Source organism: Melopsittacus undulatus, chromosome 6 (genome assembly GCF_012275295.1).
Source record: "Melopsittacus undulatus isolate bMelUnd1 chromosome 6, bMelUnd1.mat.Z, whole genome shotgun sequence".
Classification (NCBI taxonomy): domain Eukaryota; kingdom Metazoa; phylum Chordata; class Aves; order Psittaciformes; family Psittaculidae; genus Melopsittacus; species Melopsittacus undulatus.
The window spans coordinates 63,803,206-63,819,911 of NC_047532.1; the positions used below are offsets into that span (position 1 = coordinate 63,803,206).

The 16,706-nt window shown below is 37.9% G+C and overlaps 1 protein-coding gene across 1 annotated transcript; it reads left to right on the forward strand.

Annotated features, from left to right (window-relative positions):
- Positions 1–147: 147 nt before the first annotated feature.
- DBT (dihydrolipoamide branched chain transacylase E2) lies at positions 148–13,294 on the forward strand. The gene is made up of 11 exons (XM_005140648.4): positions 148–212; positions 4,220–4,343; positions 4,507–4,582; positions 5,438–5,619; positions 5,968–6,095; positions 6,950–7,193; positions 7,934–8,100; positions 9,097–9,174; positions 10,293–10,484; positions 10,643–10,714; positions 11,594–13,294. The coding sequence occupies exons 1-11, from the start codon at positions 162–164 to the stop codon at positions 11,759–11,761; spliced, it is 1,482 nt and encodes a 493-aa protein (XP_005140705.1). The 5' UTR covers positions 148–161; the 3' UTR covers positions 11,762–13,294.
- The last annotated feature ends 3,412 nt before the right edge of the window (positions 13,295–16,706 follow it).

The following is a 16,706-nucleotide window of genomic DNA, read 5'->3' on the forward strand; positions in this document are numbered from 1 at the left end:
GTCCCAGCTGAGGCCCCGCTGGCAGCTGTGCCTTTTCTCCGCCCCGCGCTCGGGCCCAGCCGCCGCCCCCCGCCTGGTTGGCTGCGGCTGTCGCGGCCGGTGCCTGTTGGCTGGTAGGTGGGAGGTGTGCGGTGGGGGTGGGCTATGCCGGCCGGAGCAAGATGGCGGCGCTGAGCGCTGTGAGGAGCAGTGGCCGAGCTGCGCGGCGCCTGGTAAGGGGAGCGGGGGTCCGTACGCTCCCAGAGGGGGGGACAGCGCGCCACATCGCCGCCTCGGCGGCGGAACCCCAGGGTCCTGTTGGCTTCCAGCCGGCAGCGGGCAGGGACCCTCGGAGCAAACATGACACGTTCGCGGGCTCGCTGCCTCCCCTCAGCCCTCCCGTGTGCCCTCCGCCCGCTTCGGCGGGTGACGATGCTGCCCGCAGCCGGTCCGCGGTGCACAGGTGATGGGACGCTGCCGCCCGGAGTGTCCCCGGCTCACAGGGAGCCCTGGACACCTTCCTCCGCCGCGCAGAGCACCCTCAGGATCCTCCTCATGGCCCATGCTTGCTGTGACAGAAGCCTGTGCCTTCTGCAGTAAGCAGCCGACAGCCATCCTTCTCTTGGGTTACTTCTTAGTCATCCGATTGCGCTGCCTGTACGTTACAGTGCCATCGCGCCCCCTCTGCCCCATGGCATACCGTATCTGCACAGAGGCGGTGTAGTTTACACACACATAGAATCATAGAGTAACAGGTTGGAAGGGACCCGAAGGATCATCTCGGCCAATCTTTCTCGGCAACGCGTGACCTAGACTAGATGTCAAAGCACCTTGTCCAGCATCATCCCATCAGAGTTGTACAATTTCATATGGGCATCTGGCTAAACATTGTGAGAACAGAAGCTGTAACATTAGGCTGGACTTTGGGAATTCAGAGCACAATAACTTTTTTCAGCTGCTCTAGTGCAAGGCATATGAATAGAGAAGATGGAATAAGGAGAAATGTACTTCTCTGAATCCCAGAAGCCTTGACATGACACCTTACCATACTTCAAGAAGTGAATCTTGACAGTGTGTTGGACTAGATGATCTCCAGAGGTCCCTTCCAACCCCAGTAATTCTGTGATTCTGTAATCTACCTAGTTGCCTTTTAGGATGCTTACAATCTCATACACATACACCACCATGAAGACTTACTTCATGCTTTCTTCTGCCTTCTTGTGTTACAGGCTTGCTCCGGTAGTGAAGAGTGTTGGTTTCCAATTATGTCACTGAGGTTCTGTGGAATGTCAGGAAAACAAATCTCTTTTAATAGTAATAATCCAAGTGAAAACAAGGGGCAAGGCAGTTCTCCCCCAGTTAGCATACAAATCCCATGTTGTTCAAACTACAAGCTTTACTCAATCAGATACCAGTGGCTGATGTGAAAGGTGCTATTTACTCTGGCATTATTGCCTGTAAATTGTCATGTAGTGTAATAGTGGTGACACAAACATAGCTGCCATGTGCTTGTTGGGGTTTTATTGATATGTTTTTCCAGACATTAAGAGATGTGGATGGATATGCTATGGATATTAGAACTAATTTTGCCTTTATATGCTTTTGTTATTTTCTGATTCAGCATTACACAGTGTCCTGGGTTCAGCAGTGGCAATCATTTTTCTCCTTCTTAGCTGGTGCAGCTCTGTGTTTCTGACTTTCAGCCTGGGAACAGCGCTGATATCACCAATGGTTTTAGTTGTTGCTCAGGAATGTTTACTCTGACCAAGGACTTTGTGAGTCTCATGCTCTGCCAGGGAGGAGGGGAAGCTGGGGGGAAGCAGAGACAAGACACCTGACCCAGACTAGCCAAAGAGGTATTCCATATCACAGCATGTCATGCCCAATGTATAGACTGGGGAGTTACCCAAAAGATCCAGATCACTGCTCAGTCGGTCTGGGTATTGGTTGTTGGGTGGTGATCGGTTGTATTCTCTTCCCTTGTTATAATTGCCTTATCATTATTATTATTGGTGACAGCAGGAGTGATTTTTTGTTATACCGTTGTTACTGGACTTTTCTTATCTCAGTCAATGGGAGTTACATTCTTTCCATTCTCCTCCCCATCCCTCCAGGAGCAGGGGAAGAAGGGGGTAGTGAATGAGAGGCTGTGTGGTTTTGAGTTACTTCTTGGGCTTAAACCACGACAGTCAGAAAATAGCATTATGATGATTAAATACTGAAATTAATAAGCACAACCTCTTTATTTAATGGCTTTTAATTTTCCCTTTGTTAGAAAAGAACACTGTTCTGTGAAGAGACTGGGTGCTGTGTTACTGCTTTCACATACTAGCACACCAACTTTATAGTAGAGAATGTGCAAAACCCCAAATCAATGCAGTGATTTTGGATTATTCCTACAGTATTGAAACTCTTCTGTAACAAAACCAGCCTGGTTTTTTTTGCAGTGATATTACTAGTTCACTACCTGCATTGGTTGCCAAATGTTAAAAACACATGGGAAGCATTACAAAACTTCATATTTAGAAATAGCTTTACAGATCTGATGTACTTCTTGTGATCATCTTCTCAGGTAAATATTAAATGTTTTCCATGTAGGGTCATATAAAGAGAAAAGAGCCTTATTGTAAACCTGGGACACAGAGATCATGTTGGACAAAAAGAAAAAGTAGCCATGGACTGAAGTGAGAAGAAGTACAGAATTAAAAATAGAAGATAGGTTTGTGAAGATGTACATTATATACCAGTGTTGTAACTGAGAATTTCAAATGTGTTCATAAAATAAGACTTGTCAGTCCTTAAACCTATTGTTTTACCTGATTTTTTTAAAGTGAAAATTCTTTGGAGAGCTAAGAAAAAGGATTTACTGTTTGCTCATTACAGGAATGAAAAAAGTACTCATTTTAGATCAGTAAATACAGTCTTTGGACTGTATCTAGATCAACAGATACAAATAGCGGGCAGCTGAAAAGTAACTTGGCATAACTTTATTGAGTCCTCTATTGTCTTGTATAAATATTTGTTCCTGAAAGAAAGGCAGTATTAAATATAATTTGCAATGCTAGACTAAATAACACAGAAAATGTGTACATTGTCACTTCAGAATGGTTCCATTTTCTGAATATTCTACTTTTTAAAAGTGTAATATAAATTTAAGTAGTTGAGCGGTGTGGGATGTGGGGAGGGAAATCAGGAAGTTTCATTTGCTCTGTAATAACTGGAATGATTTTTAAGTTGAAATGAACTCTCCCATGCAGGTGTGCTGTTTTCTGACTCCTCCCAGAAGATAATTTCTAAATTTTACAGTTTTGAGGTACATTGTAGCACCTGATTTTTTTTTATATCTCTAAATTAATTAGAGATAGTATCCACAGATAAATTATTTTTTGTTAATTTTGCAGCACTCTAAGAAAATGTAACACCAGAATTACATTAGCTTTAAGGAATCTTACTAAATAAGAAAGGGTCTGAAATCACTTCTGTTGAGTTGAATGATAAAATGCCTGTTTCTATCAATGCAAATGCTACTGGCTTTGCTTTTGACCAAAATCATGACTATGTGATGCTTTAAATAAAGCCTGAAGAACTGTTTACCCTGTAAGTTAGATAAATACGATTGTAACCATGAGAGAAAACCATCTCACACCCAGTCCTTAAAAAATGGCATTGAAGTTCATGTGAAATGGTATTTACTTGGGGATGGTTGTCTCCTAGATAAATAAAAGGGCAACTGTCTGTGCCCTCTGGTGTGAATTCCCTTTGCAATCAGTACTTCTGATCAACCTTTGGTTGGAATAAGAACGGACAAATGAAAATCCACTGATTTTTCCTGCAGCCTAGGGGACCATTTCAGCATCCATTCTGGATAAGAGTATTTCTGATGGCTGATGTAGTTGCTATTATGTATGCTTTCTCTGTGTGTGTCCTGATTAAACTAATTGTTTAGAGAAACAATAGCAAGTGTGAATCTTGCAAGATCTTGTCATGATTTTTGTTAACTGGTTATGTTATTGTGGCTTTGATCTCCCCATGTGTTTTGTTGGTGAAAGAAGTTAAAACCTAGCAAAGCTTATGCTAATGTAATGGTTATTGTACATTCAGTATAATTGTGTTTCCATAAGAACATCTCCTATATGAAGTAGGATTAAACTGTTTTAGTATTACTGTTACTTCAGGAATATTGAATGACCTCTGCATTCCTCAGTCCGCTGTATTAACACTGAAGACTTTTCTCCCCCAGGTTTGCAGTCACCGGGTTAGATCGTGCAGCAGCATTCGCTTTATAAAATCAAAATATGTGTGCGTGTTTGACAAATCTGCCCTCAAGTTTAGTCATCAGCAGCGATTATTCAGAACATCTGCTGGTAATTTTTTCATCATAACATTTCTTTTACTTTGCTATTTGATGAGTGTTACATTCACAGTTTGTATATGACTGGTGTGTAGACTATGGTTGATGCATTCAGATTTTTCTGTCTGAGATATTCAGTATTAAACATTCTGTATTTCTGGTTCATCTATTTTAAGTTTCACGTGGCCAAATTGTCCAGTTTAAGCTTTCTGACATTGGAGAAGGGATTACGGAGGTGACTGTAAAGGAATGGTAAGCTCTGCTTCTATAGAAATACACTAAGAAATGAGCAAGTAGCTTAACAGCTGTATTATCAGTTATGTATCTGCGAATATGCTTTCTGTATTACTAGTGAAGTTTTTCAAGCTTAATTTTCCCCATTTTTAAACTTTGTATATACTGAGCTTTGCATTTTGCTTGCTTACAGTCTGATTTATTTGAGAGTGGAAGAGGTGTAAGGAATGGGATGCCCTAGCTGCATTTGTATATAGGCTTTTGTTCAGTGATGAATGTTTTTGAAGTGCAAGTTGGTCTTTCTTTTGTTATACTTACTTAGGCTGAACTTAAGAAGCAAATACCTAGTCTGGAGAATCCACATCATTTTATCCCATATCCCTTCTCTATTGACTTTAGCAAAAGATTTGAACATTAAATTGCTTGTAAAAAGCCAGTGATGAATGGATTAAGCAAAATCAAAGTGTACACTGAAGGAAGTCAGTGTTGAAATGCCTTGTTCTTTGTAGAAATAGGTGAAAATATACTGATCCTGGCAATTTGAAACTATGAACTTTATTAGATTCAGACTAAGCGGGGCTCATTCTTTTTTTTAGATGGCTTATAATCTGTCAAGAAACCTCTGCTTTACTAAAGTAATAGTAAAAATACATGTCTGATGGTATCCTAAATAATTTGTCATTTCACACCACAAAGGGTTCTGCAGCAGTCAGGCAAAAGGTATATAGCAAATGTACCCATTATGTAGAATTTGTATTCTTATCTGGAATGCATTTTCAAGTTGTGGGCATGTACATAACTGATCAAAAGAATACACAGCATGGATTTTTACACTTAACATGTTTTGTACTAGCCCTTGTCTTTTTCTTTTAGGTATATAAAGGAAGGTGATAGTGTGTCTCAGTTCGATAGCATCTGTGAAGTACAAAGCGATAAAGCTTCCGTTACTATTACTAGTCGTTATGATGGCATCATTAGAAAACTCCATTATAGTTTAGATGAAATTGCTTATGTTGGAAAACCACTAGTGGACATTGAAATCGATGCTTCAAAAGGTAGTGTAAACTGGTCTTTTCTCTCTCCTGTTTTGTTTGTTGTAAAACCATCAGTGAGAGTTTACTTTTTCCTCCTGAAACTCTTAAAACTGATTTCTCTCTCTCCCTCCTCCCCCTTTGTAAAGTCAAGAAAGCTAAGTAGAAAAAGCTGTGACACTTTATTAGGATTTACAATTTCAACACTCCCTATTGAAAATTTAGTTTAAGCAGCAGCCTTTAGCATGCTGTGTTCCCATCCCAATGTTAAAACCCTCATCTGTCATGGTTGTCTTTTTATGTCATCAGAATGGTTGAGGTTGGAATTCAAGAAATGCTTATAATGTAGTAAAGTTAATTTTTTGTTTGCAGGTATTGCCACAGCAGAAGATGTTGTTGAAGCACCTCCTATGTCTCATGAAGAACACACACACCAAGAGATAAAAGGTCACAAAACATTAGCAACCCCTGCAGTTCGTCGTCTGGCCATGGAGAACAATGTAAGTTTGCTGAACCAGGTCCTGCTACATTTTATCCAGCTTTTATATAGCAGTTAGACTGACAAGAACATGGATCTAGAGGAGAGTACAGTGAGAAATGGCTTGTTTCCAAATACATTTTGAATGTGTAAAAACTGTTGTAAAGATGAAGAGGATTGTGCTTTCTGTTGATTGTGGTGGATAGAAAAAGAATTACTGGGCTGAAAATGCAGCTGAGATGCTTTAGGCTTGAGATTAAGAAAACCCATTTAGAATAAAAATCTGAAGTACCAGAATAGATTCCTGGGAGAGAGGAGAGAGGAAGGAAAATGGAATCTCAGCTTTAGATACCTTTTGTTCTGTTTTTCAGACTTGTATTAGAGCAGAGGATGTACTAGGTGAGCTTTTCTGATTCTTTTTATGCTGTGAAGCTATGAATATTCCTTTGGCTTTGAAAGCTCGTGGTGCATTTTTAGGAGAAAAATAAATAAACAGAGAAAATTCAGTGGAAATAGCTTTTCTCAGATTAATCACAGAATCAACTAGATTGAAAAAGACCTTTTAAGATCATCAAGTCCAACCATTACCCCAGGACTGCAAAGGGCCACTAAACCATGTCACTAAGGGTCTCATATTGATTCTGGAAGGTAATTAAGAGGTAAGTAGTATTCATAGTTCTTGCTTAAAGTATGCAGCTAGGCACCCAGTGGGCCTTCTGAAAGATTTGGACAGTGTTGAGTACCTAATAAATCAGAAAGGGAAAGAAAACTGTAGATACGTTAGATCAATAACTGAAATAATTTTTATTGTAGCTCACAATATATTTTTATATTGCTGTAAAACAAAAGTGTCATAGCTTGTTATGTACTTTTCAGATTAAATTGAGTGAAATTGTTGGAACAGGGAAAGATAACAGAATCCTTAAAGAAGATATACTCAATTATTTGGCCAAACAAACAGGAGCTATTTTACCTCCATCACCAAAGGCTGAAATTATCCCACCTTTGCCAAAATCAGAGCCTATGCCAGCTCCTCCAAAGGACAAAGCACGCAAAATTCCTGTGCCTGTTTCCAGACCCATTGTGTTTTCAGGAAAAGATAAAACTGAACCTATAACAGGTAAATAATGCAATATAAAATCTTGAGACCAAGTTCACAGTAGGCTACCAGTAAATGCTATGCCTTGAACAGCTGGTTCTTTTTGACAGGAGTGTGTTTCATGTTATTGTCATGCAAGTAAGTGATAGGAAAACATACTCTGTTAGAAGGTGTTGCATGAAATAACTATTTTATGAAATAATTATCCATGTTTTGATTAGATGGAATTGGGCTCCAGATTGCATTTACTCATTTTTAGTCTGTGGTTCTTCAATGTGTGCCAAAACAGGTAGGAATTCTGAAATGCATGTGAAGTATAATTAGTGCAAAGTGCCATGAATTTGAGGGTTTATCAGTGCTTAATATGATTAAGCATACTTTAACGTTCACACTTCTGGAGAAGCGTGCAACAAAATACATAACAAAAATCACATTAAAATAGGAAAATAAAAGGAGTTTTGCTTGCCTCTCAGGCGGTGTTTATTTGGAATGAATAGTGCAGATTACTGTACTATGATGTCAAATACATACATAGGAGAGATATGCAATAATATATTCTGAAATACTGCAGTTGTAAAAATTGAGTTGCATGGGCTGAATAGTTGATCCTAAAGTGAGCTTCACCCTGTCCTTCCTTTGTTGTGGTTTGGTTTGGGATTTTTTTAAGTTGTGCAATGTGTTTAATGGAAACAATTGAAATTTAACCGTAACTTTCCAGAAGCTCATTTTGTTGGTTTAAGAAGTCAGTGAATATTTTGCAGGTTTTCACAAGGCAATGGTAAAGACTATGAGTGCAGCCCTGAAGATCCCCCACTTTTGTTACTGTGATGAGATTGATTTGACTCAGCTTGTGCAGCTGCGAGAAGAGCTGAAACCTCTAGCCCAAATTCGTGGAGTTAAGATTTCCTTTATGCCTTTCTTCATAAAGGTGAGACCTGCAGCAGAGCACTTACACAGATTTGGTCAAAATCTGATCAATGGTGTTGTAAGTTTGAAGCACCTCTTTATCATCTGAATAACTGCAGGGCACAAGTAAAGTCTCAACTTGTCTCAACTTTTCTTGGTTATTTATCAATTTACTATTGGAATTGTAGTTAGGGCTATTTTAATATTATGGAAAGTCTTTTAAATATTAATGGGGAGGGATGGAGCAGATAAAGCATTATTTGTGGTGGCATTAAGCATCACTGGGTGTTTGCATTACACAAAACAAATTTGGGAAGCTGTCAGTATTTTTTATGAGCTCAATTAAAATAAACCTCACATGAAATGCATAATTAATATTGTTATTATTCTTACATCTTTGGTCAGTAATGGATCCCTTAGGTGAATCAGTATGTCTCTCCTGGTGTTCAGGTGAATCAGTATGTCTCCCCTGTTGTTCAGAAGACCAAACACTTGCACTCATTTAGTTGCCATGGTTCCATTTCCAACTGTTGGCATCAGTAAAGACACTGAATGCACAGCTTAGTCTGAAATTTCTGGTGATGCTATTTCAATTAGAGTGCTAAGTAAGCATTTGTTCTTCTCCCTCTCTTTAGGGGAAATTAATATTACTTCCTTGAAAAAATTTTCATCTAAGCGGAGAGCTGAGAATGACATTGCTGATGAATCTCATAACTTTTGTCTTGGGATGTTTGATTTGAATTGTGGAATGGAAATAAAAGCAAATTCAACTTCAGTTATACTTGGGAAAGGGATTATCACTCTTCATATGTCTGTCTGATATATATTTTGGTTTTGTAAGTTGTCTTTTTCTCCTGCTATCCTAATAATGACAGAGTATCAACAGACAAGTTTAGGAGAGTTTAAGCCATATTGTTATTAATCTAAATTGTCTCCCACCCTTCCATCCTTTCCATGCAGCTCTCCAATTCTAAAATATAAAAATCTATCCTTTTATTTTTTCTTTTCTATTTACCAGGCAGCCTCTCTGGGGTTGTTGCAGTATCCCATTCTTAATGCTTCTTTGGATGAAAACTGTCAAAATGTCACATATAAGGTTTGTAAAGTACTGATAAAACTTGTGAGCAGAAAATCTAAACTAACAGCTGACAAGGGCTTTTCAGAATGCCCAGGTTCATTGCAAGAACCAAAATTACAGTGTTGTGCTGGAAAATAATTTGTGTATCTTAGAATCCTGGACTGGTTTGTGTTGGAAGGGACCTTAAAGCTCTTTGTGTCCCAAGCCCCTGCCACGGGCAGGGACACCTTCCACTAGAGCAGGTTGCTCCAAGCCACATCAAACTTGGCCTTGAACACTGCCAGGGATGGGGCAGGCATGGCTTCTCTGGGCACCCTATGTCAGTGTTTCACCAAAACTGTGGTGTTGTGCTAGCAAATAGTTTGTGTGTCCAGATTCAAAGATTGGATTTGATTTATTATTGATCTTTTTTTCAGTAGTTTCCTTAGTGAGAACCAATTTGTTATTTATGCTGGCCTTAAAAATGCATATTAATCTAGTGATTTCTTATTTTTCACCTGAAGATGAGCTAAGCACTTAAAAATGAGAACATATCAATTCTAGTGCAGTTTTTAGTAATGGCACAGTGGTTCCACTGTTCCAGCACTCAACCCTTATGTATTAAACTTGTATTTTAAACTCAGCTTTGGTAAAAACGAGTTCATTTTCATACAATGTGCTGGATTGATTCTTCTGGGCAGGGATTTTTTTCCTAAGTGATGTGTACATGCTTCTTGCAGTACAAACTTCTTTCATGCTGTTTTATCACTATCTCTCAGATGAATCCTTACATGCTCTTTCTAGCAAATGAAGGGCAACTCAGTTTCCTTTTAATGTTAGTGAACTCATTAAAACATGCTAATCATGTTTTGTTACCCATATAATCATCCTAAAGTCAAGTATTTGCAGTTTGAAATTGATTCCAGGATTTAGTATTTGCCAAAATAAATTTGCACTTGGCAGATGTGAAAAGTATAATTGAAACTTTTACATCCCCTTCTCCTGTCAAAGCTGTATAGAGTTGTAGCTCCTGCTACAGACAGCACTTTCTAAGTTAAAAAGATACATATGGAAGACTTATTCAAGTGCTTTTTTATGGAAAATAGATTTTATGTTGACTGCTTATGTTAATACCCAGTTAATGAAATTGGTTGCAGGCTTCACACAACATTGGAGTTGCTATGGATACAGAGCAAGGTTTGATTGTCCCAAATGTGAAAAATGTGCAAGTCTGCAGCGTGTTTGAGATTGCTTCTGAATTGAATCGCCTACAGTCTCTGGGCTCTGCAGGCCAGCTGGGAACCAGTGACCTCACAGGAGGAACATTTACCCTTTCCAACGTTGGCACAGTAAGTACTGGAAAAATGGGAACTTAGGCTGAAAACTGAAATAAATACCTTAGCAAAGTTTAATATGCAATGAACAAACCCTGTGGCAATTAATGCAAGAGGCAGTCTGCTTAAAACAAAGTTTATTTCATTAATATCCCTAGCTTTTTCTTTTCTAGATTGGTGGCACTTACACCAAACCTGTGATACTACCTCCTGAGGTAGCTATTGGAGCACTTGGAAAGATACAGGTATATTTGCTTTCCCTCAATGATGTGAGTGTTTAACTAAGTTCATGTGTAATGAGAATGTCTCTGTTCTGTTATTCTTGCGTAAGTATTTCCTCTTTATGTTACAGAAGCTGCATAGCTTGTGACTGAAAAGTTTTGTGATGTTTTTAGAGACACCAAATGTTTAAATAGAAGTCTCTTGTGCCAAGGGTTTAGATTTGTTTTCTAGAATCCTGTTACATTACACTCACATCTATGTTTAGCCTTCAGGTTATTCAGAAACAACATAAATATATCCTTACAGGTTTTGCAACATGGTGACAGCATTTTTTCTGTCATTAAGGAGAAAACGTGAGAGAAAAAAGTATTCTTATGATGAAGTTTAGTTTCATGAGCCAGATGACTGAATTCATACAGAACTCTGTATGGTGAAAGGTGTTTCATATTTCCTGAATTTCAGGCTTTAAATCTTTAATACAGACATTTGAAATCAGTGGTGGAAATGAAGTCAATATTAAATTAAAATTACTTTTTCTGTGTTCTTCCTGCAAGCCTTTTGTTTAGGAAATGGTTTTAAAAAGCCTTCACTTTGAGCACTAACAGTGCAATAAACTCTTCAGGAAGAAACTTTTGAGTCAAGAAAGGTTTTTGCTACTTCAAGTATCTCTGTGTTGGTGGAAACAGGATATGATTGTCTATTATGTAGGTTTGCAATATATCCTGATCTGTAGCGCAAGCAGTAATGGAAAGGCCTTGTTTTTTCAATGGCCCTACTGCTGTCTGTCTGTCTCATGTAGAAAAATGTTTAGATTTAGATTAACAACTTAATGGTAAAAGAAATACAGCTTTGTTAATGAAAGTATTTCCTATTCCTCGTTTTTCCTGTCCTCTGCTGTGTAGGTTCTTCCTCGGTTTAATGGAAAAGGTGAAGTATTTAAAGCACAGATAATGAACGTGAGTTGGTCGGCTGATCACCGCATCATTGATGGAGCTACAATGGCCCGCTTTTCAAACTTATGGAAATCTTACTTGGAGAACCCTGCTTCCATGCTGTTAGACCTTAAATAAAGGAAACCCAGGCTGGAATATGCCTTCTAACTTTGTCAGTTAGACTGAATAATGACAAAAGCTGGCACTGCTAGCACATGGCCTTTGCTACACACATTAGTATATCATATTGTGTGGTTAAAAGTTCTCAGCAGCTGGTATCAGCCTATCAGTCATTACTTCTTTTAATTAGTAGTGCTGTAATTTCTTCTACAGGAAACTGCAAAACTTAATAGATCATGGGATGACTTCTGATTACAATGATGGAATGAATGTCTTTATTTTGCCTTTTCTAATATGTATGCTTGTGAGGCTGGTGTGACCAAATGACACTGAACTACATCTGCAGTATTTATAATCTGATTAACCTGCTTTGAAGGGAAATGCTCATAATTCTTCCTTGGACACGTACATTTATTTTAATAACTATTATCCAGATTTCCAAAAGAAGTTATGCAAAAAATAATATACAAATAAAATGCCTTTTATGTTTCTGCTGTAAGGTGTCCAGAGAGCTTTTTGTTGTTTAACTGAATAAACCTCTTGAGTCTTTTGCTAGTCCACTTTTTCCTCGCAATTACTTGCACAGGTACTCTTTATCAAATTATAAATCAAGAAGCCATATTTATTGATGTGCTTGCTGATAACATTTATTCATAACTGTCAGGACCTTAATACTCTAGAATATCCTGTATTTTTATAAGCTGGAAGTAGCTGCAGGCCTTAAATACCTTCCAGTTATTTTTGTTTCATATAGAAAGCATCTGTCTGTTACAAAAGAAAGAAAGAAAAGAAAAAAACTGAGGATCTCATTTGGTTTTCTGTCCTTGGGAAAGCCTGACAGGAAGCAGAACATGTTCTGAAAGCTTGCATTGTGCATTGGTGTACAGGTACTAGAGTTTGACAGATTAATCAGATACAATGAAGAATTAACATTAAAAAAATCACTGTATCAGATAAGGACTTTTTAAATTCTGATATGAAGCACATGATGAACAGGTTCAAATAAGTGCCTCCAAACAGGGAACAGTCATGTGGCTTTCAAGTAAACTGAACAGATGATGGGGTTTGCACTGGTGATTTAAGAGGAGAGATGAAGAAAACTGATGGGTATGAATTCCTGCTGGAAATTTAAGTTGTAAACAGACACAAGAGAAGACAGTTACATGGCCTTAAAAATGAATTTGTGAGGCACAAAATGGACATTTTTCTCCTTTCTTTAAAGACATCAAAAATTGCCTCTACAGGAGCATTCTCCAAAACTGTAGACCAAATTTTTCAACTGCATTAGCTGTGAAGATGCAAGACACAAGATACCAGAGGTAGAATCTCTGCTATCCTTGATGCTGAGGCTGAGCAAGAGGAAAACTGGTAATGTAGGGGAGGGAGCATGGGAGCATACATGTAAGGTGCTATTTGTATTTCTATTGTAGTATAAAAGTCTTTTATATCTAGGTCATTTCTTGTGAAGTTTGACTAATATATCATTCTTTACACCTGTTTGATTTTCATCAGATTTATTTATCCCTAATAAAAAAATTAAAGCCACAAAGACTTGTAGTTAGAGTGCTTTTATTTGTTCATTTTCTGCAGGCAATTCTGTACAGGTGACACATTTCTATTGCTTCTTTATGAATTTCTAGTTGTCTTAAAGATCCTTCTGCACTCGGGACTACCAAAAGAACACATTCTGCTTTCCTACAAGTATGTTGTTGTGGTAACAGCTTAGTCTGGACAGTGTGTCTTTTAATCTGATGATCATGGAGAAAGTCAATTGAGGAAACACGACTGTGTGATAGAAAGCAATAAAGTGATCTGGAAGTATTTGAGACAGAATACTTTTGCTTACACAAGGAGCTTGAAATTTCTTTGCCTCTTAAAACTGCAATAAAAGGGAAGGTTATTTGGTTTTCCCTAGCTCCAATTATCTGTTTCTCTTAAGGAGGTGAAAATAAAATAATTAAATTTTTAGTTATGACTTTTTTAGATCAACAGAAAACACTGATTAGAAAGCACTGTGGACACTGAATCTATATGAAAACTGAAAAGAGAAATACCTGTACCAAAGAACCTGCTGGATCATTTTTGTTTCTGCATAACTTTAAAGGAAGAAGAAAAATCCAAACCAAAACCATAGAAGAAGTCTGGAAGATGGAAAACCAAAGCAGTTAGCGTCTTCTTACTTAGGTGTTGGTGTTCAGGTGTTTATTTAGTTTGTCATGGACTGCAGAGGGTCTTTTTGGTTATAAAATCCTATGTGGTAGTGCTAATAATGAGGAAAAATTATTTCTACTGAAAGAGGGTTATAACCAAATGAATGACATTTTTAGTTTCCTCTTCACAGTTTCCACTCCGGTGCAAGAATTGGTTAGAATTATCCACTTCTAGAGCTTCTGCCTTAAATCCTTGTGATTCTTTCTCTCTCTTCCCATTTGGATGAAGAAAAGGATTCTGATGGGGTTGTTCTTTTACCTTCTTCAGGGGTTCTTTAAAGAGATAGAGTGTTAAAAATGTTTAATGATTAGAAGCATGAAACTGGCTGAGTAATAACCCTCTGCACACCCAGTACGGATTACTTTTCTGTCTGGACTTTGATATTTTGCACTAAAATTCTCCAACAAGATAATTCTTCAGCATGGGCATAAGTAACGAGGAAAATGCTTAGTGATGTAATGCTTTTGCTAGTCTAATTAATCAGTGTTGCTGTTTAATAGCACTTTGAAGCTCAGTTATCTCGCAGAGAACCATTGCTGGAGTAAAGCAAGTAGTTGTCATTTTGAATTCAAAACTAGCTTCTTTTTCATTGTGGAGCATAACAAATACTTATTGTTCCTTTTTTCTGTCCCCCAGTTTGTAGCTTTTGTTAATGGGACTCCAGTCATGTTCAGCAAACTGAGAAGACTGTAAGAGTGGTAAATGGAGGTTTTACAGAGTGCCTCATGTGATACCTTCTATTCTCAGCATGGGTTAAAATTAGAACTAGACTGACATTGCACTGGAGTCTGAGTGAGGATTTTAAATAGTTTTCGTTAGCACAGGCCAGGTTTGTAACTTATTTCTGCTTTTGCTCAGAAAGCAATGAGTCTGAGAAGACCCTTGACAACACCAAGTAATTGAGGTATGTTGTTGTTAAACTCTTTCAGATACTTGGAGGTGAAGTTGTGGGGAGATCTGATTACTTGGGGGTAAATGTGCAGCTGTTTTACAGCCATGCTTGGGAATTAAATTCTGAATCATTGGTTATGATTGCATGATTATTATGGATTTTATTTTCCCAACAAATAATAAGATCTAAGAATAAGAAGCTTTTGATGGTAGTGCTGTTATAATGGAATTAAATCTCTGTGAAAACAAAGTCATATACTTAGTCTCTCTTTTGTGTTTCATGGTTCTAAAGCGGTATTTATTGAATAATATGCTTTCCACAGCAAAAGAACACAGTGTAAGCTTTGCTAAAAATAAATATTGTTTCAACTCTCTAGTCCAATACTGGGTTTAGTAGTACAAGTATTAAGAAGTGCTCCTTTTCTGCACAGTTTATACAAAAAGACATCAAGTTTTCTACCTAAAACAGCTTACAATTCAAAACGCGTCTCTGAACAAGAAGAAATGATGGATCAGGTAAATCACTTTACCTCAGTAAAAGTTTAATCCTGAAAAATAAAGGTATTTAAATTGTAACTACTAATCAGAGGGGAAAAAAAAAACCCCAAAACTCGTACTGTTGCATACTGGGATGAGAAATGAGAAAGGTGATTACAACAAGGACCACTGAAAGAGAAGTTAATCCTTTAAACTAGTAAATGTGACCACATTTATGTGGTGAAGGGAAAAAAATACAATCCTCTCTTATCCAGGAAAAACTTCAATTCCTCCTTAGGAAACCAAATGCCAGACTGCACTGTGCTGCACCGGGGTTGCTGTTTGTGCCATCTGTCAAATCCTGATGTTCCTCCTTAACAAACAGAGAACAGTTGAGAATCCTTAATACTGGCCCACGCTCTTCTTTATTGAAGCATTAGAATTGGATTTTTATGCTGTCTTTACAACAGAAAGCAGTCTTGACAATTATTTTTATCATTTGCTTGTACATTTTTAATTAACTGAGCTCAGTACAATCAGGCTTTATAAATAACTGTGTTACAAAAGACACAGTAAACATCAAATAGAACAATTGACTGTTTGAATACATGAATGTTCACTAAGCAATTCTGCCTTACCCATACCACACAAAATTGTAATGGAATGTGGTAGAAAAGATTGCTCAGAAAGACAGACCTGCAGCAATTGTAGGGAAACACACACATGAAAAGACTTGAAATTCCCCTTTTGTTGTTATCTACCTGCTTGTTTGGAAGACAATTTTACTCACTTTTTTAGCTTGAATGGATATCTAAGACATTTTCCTTAGTTGTCCCTGCGTGTATTAGTAAAATTTGGAATAGGAGCATTCAGCTCATCAGAGTTCAGAGTACACCGAGTGATGGCATGAAGTTGAGCCCCACAGGCTTATCTGAGTATCACTATATTGGCTCCAGTTTATTTCCAAACAAACCCTTCCCCAAATGACTACAGTAACAGCAAGAAGAATGCTTTTTAGAGGGATGCTCTGATCAGGATAACTGAGGATCCTGCTTTGCTGCTCCTCAGGAAAATCTGTATTCATTATCTCACTAAGGACTTGATGACTTTAGGCTGAGGTTTTGTTTTAAATACGGCTTCTGACACAGGAAGAGACCTTCAAAGAGATCTGAAGGATTTTAAAAGGTTGTTTGTTTTTGGTTTTTTTTTTTCTGAAAAAGAATGCATTACTAACTAAAAATATAATGAGTTAAACTGTGAAGAAAGTGGATGCAAATAAAGAATCCTCATTCACTTCTAGCAACAGTTCAGTTTCTCTAAAGTGCAAAACTGCTTTAGTTACAAGAATTTATACCAGGTAGCTGCCAGGTTGCAGCTATCAGGA